General features: G+C 38.6%; 1 protein-coding gene across 1 annotated transcript in view; it reads right to left on the bottom strand.

The window, feature by feature from the left end:
- CSMD1 (CUB and Sushi multiple domains 1) overlaps positions 1–27,731 on the bottom strand; it is a 1,825,670-nt gene that overhangs the window by 111,385 nt on the left and 1,686,554 nt on the right. Inside the window, exons 48-50 of the mRNA XM_046648453.1 lie at positions 20,814–21,002; positions 16,156–16,302; positions 11,343–11,531 (exon numbers count right to left, since the gene is read on the bottom strand). Of these exons, the coding sequence (XP_046504409.1) occupies positions 11,343–11,531; positions 16,156–16,302; positions 20,814–21,002 (525 nt within the window). The remainder of the gene's footprint in view (positions 1–11,342; positions 11,532–16,155; positions 16,303–20,813; positions 21,003–27,731) is intronic.

Below are 27,731 nucleotides of genomic sequence, written 5' to 3'. Positions count from 1 at the left end.
TGCATGGAGACTCAGGCTGCACGTGGGTCACCCATGCCCTTCTGCTGCCTCGTCCATTCTACAAATGTGAAAATCTTTTTAGCCGATTTGTTCAAGTTTTCAATATTTTTGATTCCATGGGTTTCAAAAATCTCTCACTTTGCTCCCTTACATAATGCTTACTTGCTTTTCAGAGAAACCATAAGAACCTTATAGATGCAGACTTTCAGGACTCGGAACAGAAAATCCCCACTCCTGACACCATGGAAACTACAGAGCAGTCTGTCACACATTGTGAGTCCCATTGATGATAAGCAGTATTGACATGTAAAGACAAATATACGTGTGTATGTATTTAATTTCCTGTTTAAGGATCATTAAAATGTATTTCTAACATAATTTTATAAAGATAAAAGCTCACCCCTAACGCACAACAGTAGTCTTCAACCTGAAATGGTATTATTTCTCAATAATTTAAATTTAGAAAATTTTTTTAAAAAAACCAATGCAATGGCCATTCCCTTTTTGAACAAATACATCTTCCTGGAAAATGAATGTGCATGTGCACTACCATCTGTCAGTTTCAACGCAGGCACAAACAAACATGACATCAAAACAACCTAAATGTCGACAATCCATCTGAACTCTGCTCCATGAACTTCGCTGCCAGTGTGTTATTTCATATATTTATAATTTGACCGTCAAATGTGCCCGATTATGGAAGCACCATTTAACTTAAAATAGTGTGCCATATGCACACGATCAGGACTCCCTGCTGTCCTTTTAATTGGTCCCTGTTGTTTTCCTCCACATGACATTTGCAAGTATCCAGCAATGAAATGCCATGTATACTCTACTGGTCTGTTAACAAAAAACAGGCCTAGCAAACTATTCTCCAGATGATACATTCTACATCCAATGATCTTATAAATTATTTTTAAAAGAAAATAATCAATGGTACCCCACAGAGGGTTCATGAATAAAAGTGAACTGCACAGAATCAAAATCCCAGGGCCTCTAAGATTAATTCTTCCCGAGTCTATGTCTGCACAACCAAGATCAATTCTCCCTGAGTCTGTCTGTGCAAATCTGAACTATTATAATTAGGGGTGAAAGGGTTTGTTTCTAAGCTTTTACGTGGAAGAGTTCAATTTAATAATGTTCTCTATTAATCTGACCAAATCGGAAATATAAGCCAAAGAATATATTAAACTAGCCTACAAACACCCTACCCTGAAATGGACAACAGATATTTCCACAGTTGATGATAACTGTCTAAAAGCAGAGCGAAGACGAGCTTCAACATTACAAAATCAGTCCCAGGATAAATTCACATGCCAAGGATGTGTTCTTTTAAGGAAAAACACATTAATATGGACTAGAAAGTGGTCAACAAACTTTCTTTGTCACAGTCAAAATACTTTTGAAGGAAACGTTTCTTGGCATGGGTATTACATGTGCGCGTGCCAAGGATTTTTCAGCCCAAATTGAAAAACGATTGGAACAACCTCAGAAGTTTCATTCACGGGTCTCATTTTAACAGTATCCTAATTTTGACTGGGATCAGAAAGGCAGATGTGGCAGAGAAATGATGCCAAAAATCTGAACTTGTAGTGAAGGCCCCAGGTTCTTTGGCTTCCACCCCCACGATCACAGGGGTTAGCATCACTTGCTGAGCAGCTGTGTATCCCTCTCTTAATCTGCTGCTTCCTATTTTTACATTAAATATTAATTTTTGTATTGCATACAAAATTTATATTGTTTCTATATTAATTTATATATTTTTAAAAACGGACAGAGAGTGGAGTCCACAGGATTCAGTTACTGGGAAAAGTTAGAGGGTTGGAGGAGCCAGTGTTAGATGTGCTATGAGATGGAAGAAGGAAGAGGAGTGGGCTATTTTACGGAGAGAGTGACCACAAGTGTGAGTTTACTCGGACTGCCATAAGAGAGGACCACACACGTGGGGGCTCGAACAACAGAAATGTATGATCTCACAGCTCTGGAGGCCAAAAGTCAGACGTCAAGGTGTCGGCAGGGCTGGTTCCTTCTGAGGGCCGTGAGGAGGAACCTGTTTCAGGCCTCTCTCGTTGCCTTGCAGCTGGTCGTCTTCAACTTGTGTCCTCACATGGCCTTCCTGTTGTGTCCTAATTTCCTCTTCTTAGCCAGACAACAGTCATACTGGATTAAGGGCCCACCGTAATGTTCCCATTTTAACCAGGTTACTTCTGTAAAGGGCCCTGTCTCCAAACACAGTCACATTCTGAGGAATCCCCTGCTGGGGATTAAGACTCCAACATACCTTTTTTCAGGGGGGCACAATTCAGCCCATGACACCACATGGCTGTCAGAACACCCCTGAATTTCACACTGTCCAGTGTCACACACCAAATCACATGACGCTATGGTCTACGCCATGCACAGGGATGTTCTGATTTCTGGAAGCTACTCCTGTTATCGCTATTTTGGAAAGTTGAGGATAACATCACCAGTGGCTTAATTTCAAGCTGTTTCTTCCCAACAACACCATTTATGTCAGAAATCTTATTAAGAAAGGCAACTGGTGAGTTTGGTGCTATGCTTATTTATTCCTAAATTCATATCAATAACAATTATGGTCCAGGCATTGTGCAAAATATCAGGGATTCAATTATAAGACAAAACCTCTGCTTTTAAGGACAGGGATTTTTAGCACTTGTTCCTTATACACCTGCACCAATTTCACCTGGGGTGCTTGTAAAATGGTAGACTCCTTGGGACCGGCTGAATCAAGATTTGGGATGGGGGGGTGGGGGAGTCAGGGATCTATCTCTTTAACAAGTACTCCAGATGGTTCTCATAAACTTTGAAAGTTGAGAACCACTGGTCTACGAGAAGAAATCAACAGATACACAAGGACCAGACAAACTAGTGAGTGCTGAGATGGCCGCACACAAGGGTGGTGTGGGACCCAGGGTAGGGGCACCTGAGTCCCCCTGGAGACGGAGAGTAGACTGCCTCAGGGAAGTGATGAGAAATTAAAAGGTGATGAACAATTCCACATACTGACAGAGGACATTCATTCCAGGCAGAGAACATGACAGCGCAAAGGCACCCGTCTGCCGACATGGACATTTTCATATCCATGTGAACTCCCCCACGCCTGCCTCCAAGCCTCAGAGCACTTCACTTAACTCTTTGGTGCGATGCCCCATCCTGTCCATCACACTTTGCAGCTCTCCAGCACTTATCAACCCCTTCCTTGAACTATTTACTTCTCTTCAATTTCTCAGCTATCTCTACTTCGAGAATTTTGGACAGCACGTTGCTCCAGGAGCCTGCACCTCATGGTTGTGCACCCCTCGAGATTTCCCCCCGTAGCACAGCCCGGTGGCCTTGCCACCCATTTTCACTCCCTGCAGCTGTTGTTTCTGCCCGGGGAATATTTGCAAACTGTCAGTTTCACAGGTACAGCTTGCTGCCGAGGCTTTTTAACGAAAGACGGTAACTTATTCTTCAGTGTTGCTAAATATCTTAACTACATACAGGGCATTTTACTATCTTTACTCCTCCTTGGCTTTTATTGATTTGGGAACTATCATTTTCAAAGCTCCACATGCCAGAGTGGAAAGTTCTGTGTTGACTCTTCGTTCCCCACACCAAGGCACTTCCTCGTCCCTTATGCTGCTCCAGGAGTGCAAGGAAACCACGTGGTCCTTCTGTTTGCTTTTGGAACTATTTTGAGTACTCCAAGTCAGGCTCATTTCTCAATGTTAAGCACATAAAACTACATTATAGGGATTTCCTTCAAAGCAAGATATACAGTCGATCTCGATTAGCCACTCAGATCAATAGGACTCTGGATTTTGTTATGAAAAATGATTACTTGGCACGTTCTGTACAGTTCCTGCCCGGGAAGGTCAAGGGCTTCATATCACTCTGGCTATTACACAAAATCACCCTTTATGCACATTTCCACTCACCATTGCTTTTATGATTTACCATGTTCCAGACACAGGCGGAAAGCAGGGAGCTTTGTGATATACAGTGTGTGCTGGGCACGGACAGAGGAAATGCATTATTTAATTTACTGAATAAACATGCTGGATTTTAGCAGATGATGGAGGAAAATTATACCTCTTCCATAAAATGTTTGAGATATAATTTGCAAACTATGGAAGATAACTGGCATTGGCTGAATTATTCTCTGCATCATGGTCTGATCCTGGCACATTACTTAGATCTGAGGTCAGCAGACTATAGCCTGGAGGTCAAAACCAGCCTGTGGCCTGTTTTTGTATAGCTCGCCAGCTAAAAGTGGTTTTTACAATTTAAAAGGATTGTGAAAAATGCAAAAACAAAGAATATGTGACAGAGACTGTATGTGACTCCCAAGAACTAAAATATTTACTACGTAGCCCTTTAGTTTGCCGGTGCCTCATTTTTATTATCGCGAGACATAGGAGAAACCTCTTACCAGCTTAGTCGCTTAAATACTATTGACTTTCATTAGACATTTGTAAATCTTCTGCTTGAAAGCAAGTCAACAAGTACTTACTGAAAGCACTCATCCATGAAAATATGTTTGTCACTTGTGAGAGTTCCTTTTCTCTTGCGTGCCTGTTAGGACCGGGCACTATGGTAAAGATTTCATGTCAACTTTTTCACTTAATCCTTCAAACAGCCAGATGGGGGAGGACTTGCCTTCCTCTTTACAGATAAGGAAGCTAAACCTCAGTGAAATCAGATCGCCTGTCCAGGGTGACATCGCTGGTGAATGTTGGGGATGAGAGCGTCCGTGGCTACATTTGGGGAGCCTGACTATGAAATCTCCAAGATCCAATAACTCAATTCAAATCTCATACAACCAGAAGCAAATGGGATAAACCTCAGTTTACAATATGCTTATTTGGATTCATGATCTCATAAATTAGAATATAGCTGCCATAAAGACTAAAACCTGTATTCATATATGTATACATATATCTTCACATATACACATATTCTCTTATATATCAAACCTGTGATTTGATATTTCAAAAAACATTATATTTAAATTTCAAGAAAAACTGCATAATTATGACACACAGGAGCTTGATCATTTCATAGAAACAGATGTGTATGAAAAAATCAAGATAAGAGCTATACTTATCTATGCATTTTATGCTCATAAGTAAAAGTTTTTAAGATTTACAAAAATAACTCAATGAATTCATTTATGTCAGGTCACCAAACCTATCCTCCTAAATTTTGATAATGATGCTATTTTTTAAATTAAATAAAAGAAATCAGTTTCCTTCTGAAAGATGCCATTTCGGGGGTAGACATAATATTTAGGGGAGACAAGCATGGTATAAGGAAACAATGTAGATTTGGGAGAATTGAAGATTTTGCCCAAATCCCATCTCAGATGTTTAGTCATTGTGCTTCTTGGGTACTGTCCTTTCCGAGCGCTAGCATCTGTCTGGATTACAGAGATTTGTACATAAACACCCAGGTCAGCACCTAACTCGCAGCTGAGCTACACAAACCGGTGCTCTCATCCCCCACCTTTTGCTCCATCCACATCCCTTACGTCAGCAAACGCATCATCTATTAGCAGAGCGGAGGCACCTGTATGTCTCTCTTAAAGTCCCGACTTTATGAACAGAAGCTTAATTGCGTAATTTGTGAGAAACATCATTTTCCCTACTCTTCATCGCCTGCAGAGTGCAAGAAAGCACAAACCATAGGACAACTCCAAGCCACAGCTACAGGCTACAGAAGGCTCTGAGCGTCGGAGCTCTAAAGTGAATAGCTGCTTGGGCGCTGCTCCTCTTTAACACGGGGAACTCGAAAGGGGTGCACTGAGATGCACCCTGTTTAGCTGGATCTCTGAGATAATACAGAAAATTTCGGTTCTAATTCAGGCTTCTCTTCGAGACGAATAAGATCACTGTATTGATAATGGATATAGCTGTTTGGCAGAGTTTCTTGCTCTGCAGCAGGAAATGAAGCCTGAAGGACAGAAGATATGCCTGGCTTTATGGAGGAGGATAAAAACCAACACAGACTTTCCGAGAGAAATCATTTAAAAGGTCAAACTAAGGGAGAAAGAGAACTGACGCTCTCTGAAACCCATAAAATGTATCCTGGCTGCCACATTTTTAACTCTCTGATGTTGAGCAGTGAATCCCCGTTTGTTAATCGTGTCCAGAGTTGTCTGAGTGCTAATTTCAAGTCATCACGGTGTCTTAGAAAGAGCCTTGTTCTGGGAGAGGGTGTCGGGGTTGTGCTGGCTCTGCCCTGTGAACCACAGGGTCCTGGGGGAGTTTGCAGAAGGTGCCCATGAATCTCTTTCCAGACCTAGTAATAAAAATATCTAGCACTGATGTAAAATCGGAAACTTTCCTCTAAGTTATTTCTGTAATCCTCTCAGCACCCCTGAGAGCTAGATATCCAAATTCCTCTTTTACACGGCAGGACACAGGTTTAGGGAAGTCACGACTCCATGACTGTCAGGTGACTTTTTTTTCTCTCAAAATTCTGTGCTTCTGAGACGCCACCGGCAAAAAGTCAATAAAAATGAGAGAACAAAGCAGATTCTGGTGCAAGATAAATCATCTTTAAAAGAAAAAAATCATTCCCAAATGCATGTCTTAGAAAGTCATAGATTTATGGGGTTTTTTTTCAATCAAAATATTTACCAAATGCTACAAAGGACAGGGTGTTTTATGGGGGGCCTGGGGACCGCAGCACAGACGCTGTTCCATGATTAGCAGCTGGGGGCCCAAAAGGAAAAGATCTCAAAACTTCCGGTTTTGACCTTGCTCATTTATTAAAAGGCAAATGTTGCATTTTTAGTAAACATTTTAAAATATTATTCTAGGCAATTTTTTAAAAAGAAAGACTGACATCCTAAAGCAGCTAGAAAATGTATAAATTGTACTTGTTCTTCTGTAAGATTAAAGGGAAAATTCTTCAAATATTTGAGAAAGAGTATAATATCAACTCAAAAAGGATAATTAAATTATGAAATAATACATTGAAATATTAAATATATATTAAATGTACAAATATATTAAATAAATATTAACTATTAGGCTCCCAGTGCCACAAAGAGACAATTTGTCTATTTATTTATTTGTTTATTATTCATGTTTTCCCTTTTTCCAGTGCCCCGCTTTAAAACAAAAAGAATTAAAATAATTGCGATGACCTCTGAGTTTGGTCAAAGTTGTAAAATACTTCAACATTTGCATCAGTGATTAAATTCCCAATTACCCCCACAGGATGGACTGCAGGCTTTATAGTTGCTTTTGAGCTGCTGTCAAAACACTGTAGAAGTTCTCAGATATCACTTCTTTTGTGGTAGAGCTGTTTAGTTTGAAATTTACTGCAGCAGACAGTATTTTTTTAACAAAATTACAATTTTATTCACTTGATTTGATCCTTATAGAATCTACAAAGTAAACTCTCCTCTCATGACAAATGGTGATGTACTCAGTATCTTAAACTAATTTAAACAACAGCCTTCTTACTGATGATTTTATTTATTTATTTATTTAATTTATTTTTTGAGGAAGATTAGCCCTGAGCTGACTACTGCCAGTCCTCCTCTTTTTTTGCTGAGGAAGACTGGCCCTGAGCTAACATCCATGCCCGTCTTCCTCTACTTTCTATGTGGGACGCCTGCCACAGCATGGCGTGCCAAGTGGTGCCGTGTCCGCACCTGGGATCCAAACCTGTGAACCCCTGGCCACTGAGAAGCGGAACGTGCGAACTTAACCACTGCGCCACTGGGCCGGCCTCTCACTGATGATTTTAAAAACTTTATCTTCTCTCAGCCCCAGAATCTCTCCTGGACACTGCTTTCCCAGAGGTACCTGGAGGATGGCAGGTCAAAACAGATTTCGTCAGCCTGCTTCTCTCACGGCGTCTGTACGTCTGTGAGCAGTACCATCACACTCCCAGCAATCGAAACCAAGAACTATGTGTCATCCCAGATTTCTCTCTCTGCCTAACTCTTTACGTGCTATCACAAGGGCCTGTGGATTGCATTTCCTAAATACTTTTCATATTTATTTTCTTACAAAGCTATTCTCGCTGTATTTATCAAGATTTTCCTCATTGCTCCAACACACATTTCTATAGTCTCCTAAGTCTGTGGTCCAGACAGTATTCTGTCCAAGCATCCACCACATCACTGGAAGATCTGGCTTTTTCAAGCGCAGACACGACTGTATCTTTTTTGCTCTTTAATCGGTTGACATCAACTACAGGAGAGAAAGTGAAAGCTCCATAAACTTGCAGTTAGGGTCTTCCATACTGCTCCAGATGGTTCTCTTCCATGACAGACCCCTGCCCTCTGCTCCAAACCCTTTTCCCATTACTCGTCCCCCTTCAAATTCCATCTCAGGTGTCCCAACATGGGAGAACCATCCCCAACCTTCTACTCAATGGTCTCTGCTCTTGCTTAATGTCATATCAAACTATAACTATGGATCTATAAATCTATCTCTGCCCTCAGACCTTCAGAGCTTTAAGAGTTGGGACTGTCTTATTCAGTGCAGAATTCAGAGATAAGTTTGAACGGAAATGAAAACGTGTATTTTCCTTCACACGTGCATTAGCTTTTAAACCTACAACTACAACCTAGTCTACAAACATAGACACAAGATTAATGTCACTTTGCCTCTATATGAAGGTATATAAAAGCAAATGTGCTAAGAGATCATACAGAGTATACTTTCTCCATTAATGCACACCTGATATCTACTTTAATTTTTGAAACAGTGTCTTTGAAGTCCATAGGTTTCAGAGTTAAACACTTACACCTTAACTTCTATAAATGTGCTACATGGCAATTCTCATTTCCCAGTTCTATACCTAATGTAAATGTAATATCTTGGAGCAAAAATAAAATCACGAAGGACTTCTGTGCTGATTTGAGTGGGAATAGTCTGATTTTTATGCATTTAGCTGACGTGGTTGCAAAATGTTTTTTCCCTTACAGAATTTCAAGCATTTTAAGGAAAGAGTTCACCCAATCTTTAATTTCATAGCCTACAGTTGTGAACAGTCAGTAATTCGGGACCACTAGATGGTGAAAATGCATCTCTATATACTAACTCTCTTTGGACAAAATATTAGTTAAAAAAAAAACCCTGAAATTATCCCAAAATTAAAAATGAAAAATTCCCTAAGTACAATATACCTCCCATTATAAATTTAAATTATAAATAAAGACACCAACAGCCAAACAGAAAATAGGTTTCCCTTAATATTTGTATTTTAACACTGAAGGAAAATATCAATAAATCTATGATAATCACAGCATCTTCTTATTTTTAAAATGTTTTCAAATTTAGCCTCGAAAATGTTTTTGAAATTACAGTCTTTGATAAATTTTCTTTGATTATATTTTTTTAGAAGCCTTTCTCTGAGAAGAGTTCTCTTTGCACCTGAAGGAGGACGTTTTTAATTAATTATATACAGTCTCGTGTCTAACTATGCATTCTAAGTCATGGTATCCATGATGGCAGTTATTATAATTTATAATTCTTTCTTCATGGTTAGACTGTGAATCTCTGAAAGGAAGAAATAAGTCTCATTCATTTTGTTTCCCCACAACCCAGCACATGCAAACACTCAACACAGTTATGAATCGATAGGAGAGTCTTAATCAAATACATGACACAGGGTAGACGATTACTACCAGGAGAGGAATTGAAAATCCACAGAGCCTCTTCCTGGCTGTATCAAATGAGGCCAATGGCTTTCTATGAGTTAAGTAAGTATATTATGTAACAGTTTTGCGTTCTGTAAGTAACAAAAAGAAATGCACCACGTCCATAATGCCGTTGCTTTTGGGTGGTGTTTAACATGAAGACGAGATACATCGATTACGTTCACTCAAATTCCTCAGCCAAAACTGCAAAGATTTCAGAATGATCTGGTTTTAGTGCACTATCTCTATTTCTGAGTCATTTAATTCAGCATTAAACAGTTCTGCTGGGGGAGAAAATGGGAACAGAGAGAGGTCAAAACGTATCAAGGAAACATGTCCTGGGCATCCTTTTATCTCTTGCTAAGCATTCATTGAAAGAACCAGGCGCTTCTCCATCTAGGTAAGGACTTTCAGAACACCTCCCCTATCGGGAAAATAGTCCACATCTGCCCGGTCCTCACTTCTCACGTGTCCTCCTCCTCACAGGAGGGTCTTTTAGATCCAGTGTGGTTTTGTGCGTCTACCTTGAGAACACATTCCGTTTAGGCTCTATTTTGTGACTCGGCCTCTAGAGGTCGTGATTTGGGAGCTTTCGCCAGATCTGCTCTCATCCTTTTCCTTGTCTAGGTTGCTGGTCATTACTTCTGTCACTGGCATTCTGTTCCCAATGCCAACAACACAGCCCATGGGGCTGCTCTCTGAGCAACAGATTCTATGTCACAGACAGAGAGCAGCAAAACACTTAAAGAAAATGAGAAGCATTTCTTCCTTTGAAAGAAGAAGTCCTCTGGTCTTAAAGAAAAATCATCATTCCTAATAAAACAAGCTTATTGGGTCTTTATGTTTATCTTACACCAAAGAAAAATTTCTGGAGGTAGAACGTAAATAATGTAAGCTAAGTGTCTGATTAACTTCTTGTGGTTAAAGACAGATACAATAAGTGTGATAAATATCTATATTGTCTCATAGAGAGCAATATCAGAAAATCTAATATCTAATGAAAAAAGGAAACCAATATGAGGTCCCATTCATAAATCATAATTAGCTTTCAAAGACCAATATATTTCATTATGACTATAAATTTCAATAAACAAAACTATGAAAATTTTGTGATTTCAAAGCCTTCAATTAAAATTAAAATGCCTTATTTGAAAATCTGATTTTTATGCATATGACAAATAAAATGCAAAAAAAAAAAACCCACATGAAATATTGAAATTAACTTTAACAAGCCGTGGATTTAAATGATCAAAAGAAAAAGAAATATACAGGGTATGGCTAAAGAATGAATTTTTAATCTAAAATAAAAAAAATTAGTTTAGTAATTGATTTTTTAAATTAATACAACAGTCAAGAAAGATTACTTTGAATCTAAATTGGATAAACATTTCTTACTTCAAAATGAAATGCAGGTAAGCATTAGAATAACTCTACCCAGGATCTAGTGGATGTTTAACCAACTTCTGAATTCAGGCTCTGAAGCTGAATCAAGACTAGTGTAAATGTCACAACTGTTTGCATGGTTGGTGGAAAGTGTAATTTGTACTTTTATAAACCCACATTCAATTTTTCCTTGCCTTTTATCTATAGTCACTGCTGCAGAAATTTTCAGTGTGAATAAAACAAGAAAAATAAATTGAATTCAAGTTCAAGGATGAAAAAACGTATTTCTTACCCTGGCACATGGGAGTAAGGGAGTCCCACTGATACATGCCAACTGGGTTCCGTCGACAGGTTGCGTTGCTGTGGCCGATCATTCGATATCCAGGCTTGCAAAAATAATGCACTTTACTTCCAACTGCACCTGTGGTCCTATTTAAAACACCGCCATTCTTCAGGGTGTGGGTCAAGCTGCAGTAAGGTGCTATGGGCACACAAACACAAATAAATAAACAAATAAATAAATGACTGCTGCATTTCCTTTGGTAAGAGTGATACAAATGAAATATCTCTATTGTTGAAATAGTGGGAAACCACACCAGTTTGTAAACTTATTCTAAAAAGCATCCCAAAATGCAGCTGAGGATGTGGAGCAATAGCAACTCTCGTTCATTGCTGGGGGGAATGCAAAATGGTGCAGCCACTTTGAAAGACAGTGTGGCAGTTTCTTACAAAACTAAACATCCTTTTACCATACAATCCAGCAATCATGCTCATTGGTATTTACCCGAAGGAGCTGAAAACTTATGATCACGCAAAAACATGCATATGCATGTTTATAGCAGTTTTATTCATAATTGCCAAAACTTGGAAGCAACCAAAATGCCCTTCAGTAGGTGAGCGGATAAGTAAACTTTGGTCCATGCAGCAAAGGAATATTATTCAGTGCCAACAAGAAATGAGCTCTCAAGCCATGAAGACATGGAGGAACCTCAAATGCATATAACTAAGTGAAAGAAGTCAATCTGAAAAGGCTACATACTGTACGATTCCAACTATGTGACATTCTGGAAAAGGCAAAACTATGGAGACATTAAAGAGATCAGTGATTGCCTGGGGTTAGGTTCCGGACGGATGGCTAAGTGGAGCACAGAGGATTTTTAGGGCAGTGAAAATACTCTGTATGGTACTGTAATGCGGATACACATTATTATCCATTTGTCCAAACCCATAGAAGGTACAACACCAAAAGTGAACCGTAATGTAAACTATGACTCTGGGTAATTATCATGAGTGAATGTAGTTTCATGGATGGTAACAAATGGACCACTCTAGTGGGGATGTTGATAATGGGGGAGGCTCTGCATGTGTGGGGGGAGGGAGTATTTGGGAAATCTCTGCATCTCCTTCTCAACTCTGCTATGAACACAAAATTTCTCTGAAAAATTAAAGTCTGGAAAAAAGGCATCCAAAAAATCTAAAACCAGCAGTCAAGTCTCTTAGTTTGAAGTGTAGATTACCCATAAATGTTAATCATGTGAATGTGGCATCCAGACTTTCTGACTAAAATATTGTAAAGAAATACCTAAGATCATAGCGAATCCCCCCACTCATTTCTCTAAGGCTGGTTACCCACTAAAACAAGTCTACCCATCACCAGAATAAGAAACGCTGAGGTCCTCCTCTGGACGCCATATTTGAAACCAAAAAATTCTCAACGCTAGAAAAAAAAGTATCATTAAAATGGAGACAATAGGAGAAGACAACCCTTGGCAACCAAGGCCGTTAACTTTTCCCTGTTGCTGCTAAGTGGGCGTTGTGAAATGTACAATGATGTAGACATTAAACTTCTTTCTACCATATGGGATTTAAATAGGCTCTCTGAAGAAAATGCACTACCTCCGTTCAATAAAACTCTTACAATAGCTTTAATCATCGCCTTTGTAGGGAGACTTTTTAAAATTACAGACAGGCATTAGTTAAAACAACACAGTCTTACCTACCCAGAATATAACATTTCCATGGCTAAAAGGCTCTGCATCTTATTTATACATTTAGAGAAAGAAACCCATTTTGTTCTTGCAAGACCAGTTTCATTGCAGCATAAAATCCTATGAGCTCCTTTCAGATGACTTAATAAAGTAAAAAGAGTTGTGAAGTACTGGAAGTTTGCGGTCCCTCTCGAAAGAAGAGGTTTTAAATGAAGCGCTTCCCTGTGGGGGCGCCATGTACACAGCACATGCACACAGGTCTGAATGCTTAAGCTTGAACCTTTCCTTAGAAATCAGCTCGGAAGAAACTTTCTCAAGGTTTCAAATCACAGCACTGCCCAGAAGCCATGTCTGTTGAGTCTGGCCTCAACGTTCAACCACCTTCCTGGGAGAGGCATCCTCAGAGACTAGTCTCAGCTGGATGAGCTTCTGAAGCACCATTTCATTAAAAAAAATAGAACTGATTTTTACTAAGTTAAAATCTACTAACTGTTGCAAGAAGGTCTTGATTCAGGGCCTGTTTGCCATGGTATTTTCTTCATGCAGCTGTTCTAGATTAGTTTGGAAGTTTCGAATGAACAAAAATATTTAGTTTAGGGAAGGTATGAATATAATCAGGCACCCTGGCTGTCAACTGCCCAGAATCATTGTGTTACTGTAAAAAAAGAGAGAGAGAGAAGGAAAAGTAGGGAGAAGAAGAAGACGGTGAAGTTAGAGAAAAGAGAAAGTTGGAAAGACACTTGAAGGGGCAGTGAGACCACAGTTCCTGGGCGTCGCCTGTGATTTCTGTCCTAGTTCAGTCTGTCAAGGGATGTAATCTGCCGCATGGGAGCCTGACTCCACGGAGTGGGATACTGTCTGTTTTCTTTCGTATTTACCGTATTTCTTCTACAACAGGCTCTCAAGATATCTCGTCTTTCCTGTCTTGCCTAAAACAAGATGTGGAGGGGTCCAGAGGGGGAACAGCATGAAAGGAAATGGGATGATTGGAACACAGGGTCCCCCCCTGTTGCATCCCTGGCTGTTGTAAGAATTAAGAGAACCAGTATCCAATCCTTAAACTCTGCTGGTGGAGCCTTGGAAAAGCAGGGGTGTAGGAGGAGGACAGTCAAGTGGGCATCCACGATGGGAGACCGCTGGGAGAGTGAGACATCTTGGAATTTCCAGGTGTGGGTCTGCCCAGTCTGTATTTTGGACTCTCCCAATCCTGGAGCTCACCTATACTTCATGGAGTGTTGGAAGGACGTTACTAGCTCAACGTTCACATAGCACAGTTTACTGAACTCACTAGAACCACCATGGGGGAGGCACTAGCTTTGTCTTTTTATTTACATTTTTCAATTACATTGATTGATTATATTGCTTTTATGCCTGGATGACCCGTAATTCCCATGTGGAAGGCAAATGAAGGTTGGATGTAGCATGTGGTCATATTATGGGCTGGCACTCCTTTGGACACATTGTTACATTGTTACATTTCAGGGAGCCTGTCATTCAATCACTGCTCTAAACTTACTGGTGAGCAACTCCTAGTAGACGTTCCTGAATCACTGAATTATAAGTGAAAATCCGTTCAAAGATTATTTATATCGGTATCTAGACAGATAGATATACTGACAAAACATAAACGTGTACTGCCTTCTCTGAAATTCTCCATTTTCCTACTTTCCCAGCACAGTTTAACAAAGAGAATCTTCTTGCTCTATGATGAATGAAAATATCCTTTGAAAGACGGAATTGCAGGTATAATCATATCACCAGGCTACTAAGTAATTTGCCACCAATAAAACGAGATAAATTATGTTCACCATGATTTCCCCTGCACCGTCCATTTTTGCACACTGGAAACAAATTCAAACCATTCTAAAGATCCGAGTATTTATTTTTCAGAACACAAGGATTTTGAGGAACACAAATCCAATCATTGCCCTCATGCTCTCGTAACTCATTCTGATGGAAGCAATTTCAACTGTAAGTGCTTTGTTGATAAGCTTTTGGAATGGCTACCTTGAGAGAAGAGCAAAAAACCCAAAGGTCTGGTATATTTTATTAAACTTTACAGAGGAAGAATGACTGAATTGGATGCCCGTGGCCTCACATCAAGAGCCTTTTCAGAACCTTGATGTTTGTTACCATTTCCCAATGTCGACCCACTGGAGAGAGCTAAAATCTTGTTCTTAAAACGCCTAGGACTTTTTCCTGTTCCTCCCTCAGGATGTCCCTCATCACTGACGATATAAAACACAGACACAGGAATAAGAAATCTTCTGTAAGATGCACTGTGCAATTAAATGTATACAACAGGCATCTTCCTTAGAGAAATACATCCTCATTGATACCATTGGACATTACTGAGTGAAAAATTGAGAAAAGTTTAGATTTTTTGCTTACTAATTAAAATATCTCAGGAATTTAAATTGTCTGTCTACTGCTTTTGTAAGGCAGTATTAACATGAGGTGTGAGTCAGGTCATATTGACAAACGCACATGGGATCTAATATATCATAAATGTATTGACTGATTTAATTGAAAAAAATAACTAGTGGAAGGGAATGATTAAACTATATGGGGAAAGGACAAAATAATTTAAATGTTCATAAGAAAATATATATAAACATATTTACTTTGTGTGTGTGTGTGTGTATATATATACATACAGAGTGCGTGTATATAAAGATGAATAGACACATGGATAGATAATCAATGAGATGATGTACTATTACTAATAAGAGAGTATTATCACATAAAATTAATAGCTAGTAATATAATTATCTCTTCCTGTTTGCTTCATTAGCATTTAAATATATTTTAAAATTAATCTATATCATACTACTTTATCTTTTGGGAAATGTCTTTGTTTTCCATGGTGTGCAATTCAATGACTTATGATTTTAACAAAAATTTTTAAAGTATTAGTCAACAAATAGTTTATTTTCCCTAACATAGTTTAGAGATATCACTCAGAGTAATTTCCCATCATATTATTTCTATTGAAGTTAATTATTCTTTTTCAGAAATTAGGTTTATATTATAAATCTCTATTTAACATTTTTTATTTAACACAAATCACTTGTATTTAAAACACTTTGATATTAAATCTAAACCTCACTTACTCACCGGTATAACGAATCTTGAATCCTTTTTTACTGGTTGCGTGATCGGTGGACCAGCGGAGATATAACTGATGGCTCTTGCTTGTAAAATTTGATTGCTCAGTATGGTTCCCACTTAAGACCACTAACAGAGGACTCTGACCAGAAGAACCTAAACAAACAGAAAAATGAAACACCCAGCTAGGAGTTAGCGCCTACAGAATGCAGACCACTTTTAGCTGTTAATTAAATTGGAGTCTAAATGCACAATATACAGCTATTTATCTCCAAAGTAGTCAAAAAGTTCCAAATGAATAAAGCAATAAATACTATATTCCCTGATTAAAAAAAACAGCCAACCAAAATAATTTCAGATATACATGCTATTAACACATAATACTTAAATCAAATGAAACTTTCCTATAAAACGGCAGTAACTGAGAAAATGGAAGTCATTTTTATTAGTACTAGTATTTACAACATGGTACGGATATGGGGAAATGGAAACTTTCATGCAATATTGGTGGAAGTACAAATTAGTATAATCACTTTGGAGTGCAATTTGGTAATATCCAGTAAAAGTGAAGCTTTAATTATGTTTCTGTAAACTCCAGCACATGTGCATGGTGTTATTTATGTCGCAAAATGTTTATTCCAGTACGGTTACTTTCGGCAAAATTTAGATCCTAACTAGTAGTCTGGAGTTTTAAAAAAGAATTGAGGGGCTGGCCCAGGGACGTAATGGTTAAGTTCATGCACTCTGCCTCGGCGGCCCTAGATGCTCAGGTTCAGATCTCAGGCGCGGACCTAGCACTGTTTGTCAAGCCACGCCGTGGCAGCATCTCACATAAAATAGAGGAAGACTGGCACAGATGTTAACTCAACGACAATCTTCCTCAAGCAAAAAGAAGATTGGCAACAGATGTTAGCTCAGGGCTGACCTTCCTCACAAAATAAAAAAAAAGAATTATAAGTGCCATGAAAAAGAATTCTATACAGCATTTAAAATTAATGAATTGGACAAACATATGTCAGGATAGGTCATTCTTAAAACAGCATACTGACAACTGAAGAAATCTATTTGCAGGTAAATATGAGTGATAGCAATTGTGTAAAAATTAAAAAGCGTGTATTATATAAATTATGTGTGTGTGTGTGTGTGTAGATAGGAGATGATGATAGATATATAGATGATGGATGGATAGATAATGGATGGATAGATATGATAACATAGATAGATAGGTGACAGATGATGGATAGATGATAGATAGAGAATGAATTATAAAAACATGCACAGGCCTGACACACCGACTCCCACTTCACAATACTAATTCCCTTTGGGAGAAGTGCAAAGAGAATTGGGTATGGGTGGAGCCCCTAAAATTTATTGTATTCCTTGCTTCTTTAAAAAAACAGAGCCAAAGGCAATTTTGACAAAATCCTAAAATTCATTCCATCAAGTAATGAGTTCATATCTGTAGTTTTTATTTTTTCACCTTTCTGTCCATTTGAAATTTTTAAAAATCTAGAAAGGGTAATAGTTGATGTATAGTTAATGAAAACCGGTGCAGCGTATAGTCAACTAACATCATTCTCGTCCCCACCTCTTGATGTTGTTTAATAAGAGAAACGGCTTCACTGAATACACAAGCCACATTCACACTTCCATGCGGGTTTCATCTGAGACACTGCTCTGTTGGTGAACTCAGCACCATGTCACAGTCTAAAAGCCTTCGTGGCTTTTCTACTTGCATAGTTCACACTCAGGAAACAAACTGTGAGTGGGAGATTGTGGTTCCCATTTGTGATGTATTACCAATTGTATCAGGTTGAGTGACACTTGTCTTTGAGAGTTGCATGTAGAATTTTTATTCATGCAAAGAGATTGGGAAACCACAACTTAGAGATGGAGAAACCACAACTTCATTCCTTGTGCAACTCCCAATCAGAGCTATTCTAATGATTTTTCCAAATAAAACTATTATGGACTGAAGTGTGTCCCCTCAAATTCACATGGTGAAGTCCTGACCTTCGATACCTGGGAATGGGACTGTATTTGGAGTAGGGTCTTTAAGGAGATAATTAGGGCAAAATGAGGTCATTAGGGTGGGCCCTTATCCAATATGACTGGGGTCCTTATAAGAAGAGATTAGGACACAGAGATTCACAGAAAGGATGGCCACGTGAGGACACAGCAAGAAGGCAGCGGTCTGCAAGCCCAGGAGAGAGGCTCAGGAGAGACCAGCCCTGCTGATGTCTTGATCTCGGACTTCTAACTTCTAGAACCATCTGAAAGTAAATGCCTGCTGTTTAAACCCACTGGTTTGTGGTACTTTGTTATGGCAGCCCTAGTAAACACATACGAAGTCCAGCATATTAGGGCTGATGGAGGCAGTGTTCACTTTAGTCAGAGCGAGGAAGGATCAGAAGAAATGCTACGTCTTATCGTGAACGATGGCCTTGGGTCAGTTTCTTGGAAGACGTCCTGTAAAAGGACGACTGTTATTTCAGAAGGGAAGGAGACCGTCCTGCGTTTTGTGTGCTGGTTTACTTGTTGTTGTTGTTGTCTATAGAGATCATGTGTACTCTAAAATAAAATGCCACAAAGAAATTAATTAACCTGAATTTGTGAAATTGAAAAATGTCATTCTTCACGACAGAACTCAAGAGTAGAGTTTCAGGTATGCTTAATCCAACATCTAATGCTTCATCACTGTCCATTTTTCTCTTTGCCTAATATGCGACAAACTTCCTACAGGACTATTCTTTAAAAATATGCATCCAGTTCGGCCCGTGTAGAGAAGTAGCAGAGCCCTATGGAGAGCAGCAATTGCTATTAGCAAGATGGAAACTGTCGCGTACTTTACAAGTGAACACCATAGTCTTTATGTCGACCCTTTCTCAGCTGAGTTCTACAGTGAGTAAAATCCTATTATTTTTAATTGAGGAATACCCACAACTGGAGCCATAGGAAGTAATATACTCCTGGGCTAATAAAGTTTAAAATCAATATATTCAACATGTTTTTTGGTCAACTCATGAGCTATAAAAGAGCCACTGTCTTACAAAAAGAAGAGATGCAATGAACATGACATTTACTGCAACAAAAATGCCAAACCTTAAAAAAATTATTCATATAAAACTTTGACCTTTCATTTTATGGAAAAATCTTTGAGATGAGAACAAACCTAGTCACAGACCTCTGATAACTGTAACAGCAGCTGCTTTGACATGTCTCTATTATCTACTTTGCTTGTTGTTTATAATGGGTGTGAGCCGTCTGTATTTTTGGGAGATCAAGCTGTAAGCACTTAGGGCAGAAATTATTTTTAATGATTTTGCTCCTGAAATTAGAAGAAGTAGAAGTGCTGCCAGCTAAATTCCAAATCAGCTAAGGTGAAACAAAGGATCACGCATAAATTTAAATTAATTATTCAAATACATTTAATTATATACAGTGGGCATAGGAGTATGTATGCATATACATACAAACACACACACATACAGCCCCTGGGGTTGGCTGCTTGCCTTTTTAATTTATGATGCCTCATTGCCCTCAGGATTGAGATTACCTGGTTCCTCACTGACATGAGAAGCCCATTTGTGTGCTCGGCTAATGAATTATTTTTCTCCTAAAGACTAAGGGGAAAGTCTTCAATAGTGTGTGTGTGTTTTAACATACACCTAAAAGAAAAAACACTCGGAAAATGAAAATTGCTCTTCAGCCCTGTTTCTATGTGTATAAATGTGAGTTTAATTTCCAATTTGGGAGTTCATCTTTGGAAATATATAAATTGATTCATGTGGTGTGTCCATATGAGTGATTTGACTGTTAGGATTCATCGAGTCAGTAAAATGTAGACAAACATACATAAAATCAATTACAGTATTTTTTTTCCCCACTGGATTGATTGTTATTTATTTGAACTCAATGACAAATCCATCAAAATGTGAAAAACACTGCTATTACTTACAGTCGTAATTATATCTTGGTCTAATTTTCTGGGTATGATAACGCTTCTATACAAAGAAACACATTAACAGTGGTTCCATTTTAAACTGACAATTCAACCACATACTTCTTCTAAGCATAGCAGTGTTATATTAAAAAGTTCATTAGAATTGTATAAAAATGTATGAGGCTAATGTTGAAAACAGTATTAGCATTTGTCCAGTTAACCGTATTTCACTATTTGAAGAAAATTGTACATTAAAAACTCCTACAGCATTTATCATCTAGCAATCTCTGTGAGCTATCATTTTTATACATTTCTAGTAAAATAATCATTTAGATGGAATAAAGTACTTTTAGGCCTCTTAAGTTTCCTAAAATAGCTTCTGAATCTATAAAATACTTAGAACGAGAGAAAGCAAAAGCTTTTAGAGATCATCTACTCTAAAAACCCTGCCTTAGAATTAAAGAATGGCTCAAGTAAATTCAGCACATTTCAGAGCACATCGCTAAGTCGTAAAGTTAACAACAGTATGTTAATAGTAGTGCTTTACAGACTACTTGATCTCTGAGACCACAGGAGTCCAAGAATAATTCGTTTTCTGTTTGGGGAAGATGTACTTTGCCTCAAGAATATATTCAAGTTCCTGTGTTACAAAAACATTATAATGGTGTCTCTGTTACAGTGTGTCTTGGTCACTGGTATGTAAACAGAGATTAAAGAAACTTACCATCAAATACTTCTAGTGAATCAAACTGCTTTTCACTTTGAAATGTATCCACGAAGATGGTGATGTTATAGTTTGGGTCCACTTTAATAGTCCACGAGCACGTCTGGGAGTTAAAATAGTTGCCTGGATAACCTGGACTGAGGATAACTCCGGAAGATTCTGTCCGGATTTCATTTGCTGGGCATTGCGCTGATGAGAAAAATACCGGAAAAAGTTTGCCTTAATAAAATGAATCTGACTTAAGCAGGATAGTCACTATCCTTGCATATACAAGCCAATGGAAAGATTAAGCCATCCTACGGAGCTATGACTGAATTTAGTACACGATACAAACACAGCAGCAAAGCAACATTGAGTCATAGTGAGTAACATCTTAATACCGCCCTGTAATTTAAAAGAGAATTATATATATACAATATATATGTGTCAATATTTAGGGTGATTAGGTAGATAGATAGACGAGGTAGACAGATAGATGGATTCTATTTAACTCTTAGGAAACCCAGTTATGATGTAGCTGCTAAACTGAGAAGAAACATCGAATCTGAAAGTTTTCTTTATCTGGAATAAGTAGCGAAGCAATGGACTTGCTCCTGCTCATCTGCCCTTTGCGAGCAAAGCAGGAACTACGGATGTAGGAACAGTTAATACCATCATGTATCTTTTGCTCCATAGTGGGTATCTATGACTGGAAGGTCCACACACCTTAATTTAGGGCAGGTGCACTGCGAATTTGACCATAGGTATCCAAGTTTTCCCAACTCAACTAAAAAGTGAGACCTCATCTGTTCAATGCAACATTGCAAAAATATTGCCGAATTTTTTGCAACAAAAGAAAACTCGTATTTATTTCTGCCTCTGACTATACTTTTAATTATATTTAGAATAGTAAATTTCAAATTTGATGTGATTGCTTGGGACTCTGGTAAGAGAGAAGTCAGAGACCTGGGCTCAGAGCCACCCTGGAGCCGTGGGTTTCTCCCAGGTAAAGTAGGAGCAGAGATTTCTGATGGCCGAGTTTACAGTGATGAATTAAGACAGTGAGGACACATCGGCACACCTTCCCCCTCCTGCTTTCTTTGTATCCTTATTCAACCACTTCCAGGTTAATCAAAATAAAACCAATCTGCATAGGATTGAACATGCAAAAGGAAAATCACCAGAGTCTCTCAGTCAGTCATTTCTTTCATTAGTAAACTAAATTACCTTCCAGAAATAGTTTGTTTATAGAACTATTAAGAAAAAATTATTTCTATTATTGGCAGTACAAAAATAGAGATGTACTGAAACTATTTATGAACCTTTAAAAAGTTAAATGATAAGCTTTTCCTTAATGAAAAAGATTTGTCAAAGGAAATGTGTCTTATTTGTCCTCCTTTTAATTAAGCAAATGTGTATTATTAGTACATACATTTCAAAATAAAGACATTTCCCAAACAGATGAGTAAAGCTTATGTAACATGTTTTGATTTAAGTAATTGTCTGTCAAAAGGTAATTTGCTCTCTATTTTATTTGATTTATCTTAGTATTCTAATTGAGCTATATCTTAAAATTTAGAAAATATTTAGGTACAAGACCACCAAAGACAAAACATTTCATAGAACCCTTTTAATAAACATGTATTTTAGGTAAATTTTAAGAATATTTACAATATTAATTAATGGCAAGTAATATAAAAAATAGTTCAAACCAAAGTACGCAGACTAAAACAACTTAGTTTAAAAAGTATTTTCTCCTGTGATGATGGTAAGATCTCTCTGTAAAATATATTATGCCCTCTCCAAAATGAGCATGTTGAAATTTTTCAAAAGAACACAGTAAAAATTAGAGTTTATGTCTGTGTGCATCTGTGCAGGGCCTGGAGTTTTCAAGTCTCCACAGAGCAGCCATGCCTTTGCAGTAAGAGCCAGAAGGCAATAACAGCTACCCTTCAGGGTCGTAATTAGATCAAATATAAGCAAACGTTTTCTTCAATCTAAAGCACTGTGTGGGGCAGAAGGTGTAACAAGGACTGGGATGGTTGGAACGCGTGCCTGCCTTTTCCTGACATAAAGATGCTACCAGAGCACATTTCACTTTGGGGTATTACACAGAACTATTTAGCCCCTCTCTCTGCCCTGTAATTGTATCCCTGCCGTGATAGCGACTAGATGGCCCCGGAAGGTCAGACCATCTGGAAATAGGAAACCCCCTACCGAGGTGCTGAAATCCACTTGGAGAGCAGTTAGCGCACGGCAGGGTTTGAGAGCAGGGCAGAGAGAATAAATCAGGGCAGAATCTTAAGCATAGCTGTTCGTATTCCTTCCATTTTTAAAATGCTGTTTCTGTTTTGTTAGAGAAGATGAAATGAAAATATTAGAGAAGTTATTCGTATCATTTTCGTGCAACACGTAGCATTTTTTTCAGACATACACATTGTCTTAAAAACGCTCTTGAGCATGTCTCCTGCGAGCTAGAGTGTTTGAATTCTTTCCTTTCTCTTGCTGTTTCTTAATTGCCTGTTTCTTCAGGTTCGTTGCTCTAAATTGTTGCTAGGAGCAACGCCCACTCAGCGGGAAGGTTCGAAGCGAGCCGGCGTCCCTAGAGACAAGCCATTTGTTCCTCGGTTCCTCTTGGCACTCACACGCTAAGAACACCCTGCGTCTCCAGGGAGGAAGAGCGCAGACCACCTGCCACGGGAAGCATCTGCTGAGGTTCTTGTCAAAGACACCTCTGAAGGAACTTGCCGCTTGAGATTCCAGTCGCCACACCTCTGCACAAAGTTATTCCTTTAGCTTATTTTTGAAGAAAAGTCAAATGGGAGGCTTCAAACCCAAAGCATATTATTTAATGCAGCCTCCAGGCCTTCAGCAAAAGTAACGTAGTCAAATATTAGGATTTATAGTTAAGGTTAATTCTTAAAAGCACCTACAGGTATGAGAGCATCATACCTATAGGTATGACAAGTGAGGGCTCTGCACACAGGTGGGAGGGCTGCCCCGGGAGCCCTTGAGAAGCGTGTTGCTGTCCTGCTCCTGCAGAAGCGGCACTGGTCAGCTGTGTTTCACAAGGAGTGGTCATCACCAGAAAGTTACTGATTGTCTTTACCATCATTGAAAATAGATGTTTCTATTTTTTTTGAAAATGAATATTTTAAGAATCATTGATGGATTCCCATTGTCTGTAGGATGAAGCTACCCAGCATTGAAGACATTTTAAGCTCTAGCCTCCTTCAAGTTTCCAGCCCACTTAAGACCACCTCCTCGAACACTCCCTAAGGGCAAGCAGCAAGAAGTGAGCTCCTCTTTCCTGCCCTCTGCTGTTTCGAGCTCTTTTGTGTTTCAAAACCTTTGTTATTACTTCTCTGCACTTTTTGAAATGCTTCTCTTTCCTTAACATGAGAAAAGTTACTTTTGTTATATGCATCTGTGGTAAAATATATTTGGTCTTTGCCCCAGGTTCCTGGCACAGAGCTCCTAAAACCTTTGGAATTTCCTGCATGATGGGAGTACCTTTTGTCATTCATAAGGAGCCCTTGGGATCACACCTGAGTTTATTTCAATGAGGTGACTTAGGGTAGGCCCCCAGATAGCCTCAGGATGGGGCTGGTCACTAGAAAGAACTCTTGAACAACAAGGTTTGATGACCTTCCAGGTTGGTGAATGCATCCACATGCCAGGAGGGTGGTGCCTCCCAGTTCCAGGGGGACAGAAGCTCCTGTGCTCAGGATCCTTCAAGATCTTGCCCTGGGTACCTCTTCACCTGGCTGCTCATCTGCATCGCTTACTGTATCCTTTAAAATAAACTGGTAGATTTAAGTAAATGTTTCCCTGAGTTTTGTGAGCTGTTCTAACAAATGATTGAAACTGAGGAAGGGAATCTCTGATTTATTATCACCAGGAGATATAAATATATTCCCAGAGATTCTTGGGAATCTCTGATTTATATCGCCAGTCAGTCAGAAGTACCCGACAATCTAGATTTGCATTGGTGTCTGAAGTGGGGCAGTCTTGTGTGACTGAGTCCTTGACCTGTGGGATCTGACAATAACATCAGGTAGTTAGCATCGGAATTGAGTTAAGTTGTAGGACACCGAGCTGGTGTCCACAGAGAATGGGAAAATTGCTTGGTGGTGTTGGAAAACATCCCAGATTCTCATTCAGTTTTCTTAAATTAAGATAAATTTCCGACAAAGAAACATTAATCTGCCTAAGATGCTAACTTTCAAGGAATAAACTACTTCCATTGTTCTCAAGGAACAATCAATTACCCTAAAAGTGGTGATAATATTCAAAGCAGAACTTCTGAAAGTGTGGCAATGACATTAGGAAAGTGGGACTGACAGGAAATACAATTTTTCATCAAAAATTTATTGGGGGTTGGCCCCCACTTGAGCCCAATCAAATCAATCTAATAACAGAAAAGTACTGGAAGAAAGATTGTAATTAAGCGCTTAGGATTAAGCATTTCATAAAAGTCATCTGAGTCTCTACCTCTTTTTTTAAATATTGAGGTGTTTAGGGAGTGATACTCTCTAAGGTAACTCTAGTTTGTTTTAAACAAATTGACTCCTGAGCTGAACCAGAAGAGAACTGGGTCATCCTGTGTAGCCCAGTAGGGGGTGGCAAGCTCAGGCCTGAGTAGAGAGAGAGGGTCCTATTGGCAGAATGCCGCCTACAAATGTGTGCATGGGCCAAAGTAATTTAGAGGCTGACGCCCATGTTGTGTTGATTCACTCTGCTCTTGGATTGTCATGAATTAATTTTTTTTAAATAAAAATTATGTTAATCTTGGGAGAATAACACAATAAAGGCATTTTCTGTTTTTGAAATAGCTCATTAGATAAATATTCATGCTTTCTTCCCTCATCAACGAAGACCACTTTTGCTTAAATTCACCCATTCTAAAAAATTTAAGGCTGTGTTTCTTGGGATTAAAATGTGCCTTAAAAATGTGAAGATTTGCTCAGTTAATTTTTATATAAAATGGCAAATGATGAACATTTTATATCCACCTCCTACCTTGAGAAAAAAATCCACAAGTAGATCATTGTTGCTGATATAACAAGGTACCGACACTGATTTTTCCAAGAAAATAACGTCTTCAGTGTCCTGACTTAGCACCCAAGTGACCCATGACTTGTAAGTGAGGGACCATAGAGGCAGACTTCCAGTGACCCCTACAGCAGCGGGGTCCTGCTTGTGTTTATAGCAGCCAGCGCACCAACTGGGGGGCTCTGCCTCTAAGGTGGAATTTCCCCACACCCACTGGCTCTCATCTAAGTACAATTTGAAAGTAAATTTTTTAAAGAAATAATCTAAGTTATTACACTTCTTTAATAATAATTCATTCCAGATTTTCTTCAGATGTTGAAATTTGTTCCCCTCTCTCAGGGTCACTGGGCTTCTGTCTCATTATCTAAGGAGAATGCACGGAGTTTCCTTCTGAAAGAATCAATTCGCAGGTGTGAGCACTTGCAAAATCAGTACTATCGCAATGCAAAGAAAATTGCCTCTTATAAGGTAGATAATTAAAATTATAAAACTCTTAGAATAAGAATTCACTTCATAGTCACTGAATCTCTACAACAATTCCATAAACAGACCAGAGAAATGATCCTCCTTACATGTGATGTCCTGGGATTAGCGACTTGCCCAGGGGCACTTGATAGAGTCTACACTGAGACTCAGGATCTCTCTACCTAGATTTTGGCCCTTTTGAGTGCTTCACAATCCCTAATGAATGGCAACACTCAAATTCTTTGAAAGGACAGAGTCCCATTCTTTAAAGAAACTAAACGTGCATTGTGATTTTAAAGTGATGAAATAAAAACTACTTTAGTTTGGAAAGCTTTTTGATAGGCAAACCAATGACACTTCCAGCGTATATTGAGCCACTTTAGTTTATTTATATTTTTCCCAAGTCTTTTTTCTTCCAATCATACTTGAGCTTTCTAAATGATATTTTAAAAGTGATCTAATTATACTCAAATCAATTGAAACAGTAGATTCAGCCTCAAATTTTGTTCTGTTATTGTATATTGTCTATGTTATTGCATATGGTCCATGTATTTTAAAGTCATGTAAAATACGAAATGTGTGCATTTCATGGTATACAATATATGTGCATTTCAATGTTTATAAATTGTACAGAAAAAATAGTGAGCACTGGCTAATTATATGCATGCTGAAGTATCTAGAGGGAAGTGTAGTGATGCCTGTAATTTGCCTTGAAATGCACCCAAAATGTCAGATAGATTAATGGATGGACAGAAAGATAACAGACAGGCCTGTGATAAAGGAAGTATAGTCAAGATTTATGGTGGAATCTAGGTGGTGAGTATTCAAGTGTTCATTTTCAAATTATTTCAACTTTCCCATATGTTTGAAAAATTTTCCTGATAAACTGTTGGGAAAAAATACAACTTATTTGATGTGACTTTGAAGGGGAGAGGAATATGCCACCCCAAATATGCCACTTTGTCATATTAGTTATCTTGAATTAAAGTTACCTGAGAAACAGCTGGTGCAGTAAGGACATTCAGACCCTCCTTTGTCCCCCTGAAAAAGGTACCCACCCTGTACCAGGAGGTAGGGACATTCTTATCAGCAGAGAAAGGAATTCAAGCCTGAGAAGGCTGTATAAACAAAGTTTGTTATTTCTTCCCTAATTTACTACCCCAAGCCCAAACCCTTTCATCTTGTCAATTCTTCACAAATTTATTGTTTCTTTGTCTAAAAGGTATAAAAGCCACCTGGTTTGGTTATTTCTTTGAGTCTCATATCTTTTATGGGCTCCCATACATACAAAATTAAATTTGTTTTTCTCCTGTTCATCTGTCTTATGTCAATTTAGTTATCAGGCCAGCCAAAGGACCTAGAAGGGAAGAGGGAAAAGTTTTCTGCCATGACAGCTTTGATTTCTTTTCTAGAGCTAGC

The sequence above is a fragment of the Equus quagga genome, chromosome 22 (genome assembly GCF_021613505.1).
Source record: "Equus quagga isolate Etosha38 chromosome 22, UCLA_HA_Equagga_1.0, whole genome shotgun sequence".
In the NCBI taxonomy this organism is placed as follows: Eukaryota; Metazoa; Chordata; class Mammalia; order Perissodactyla; family Equidae; genus Equus; species Equus quagga.
The sequence above is the reverse complement of the archived record's forward strand: the minus strand, read 5'-3'. Positions and strand labels throughout refer to the sequence as shown.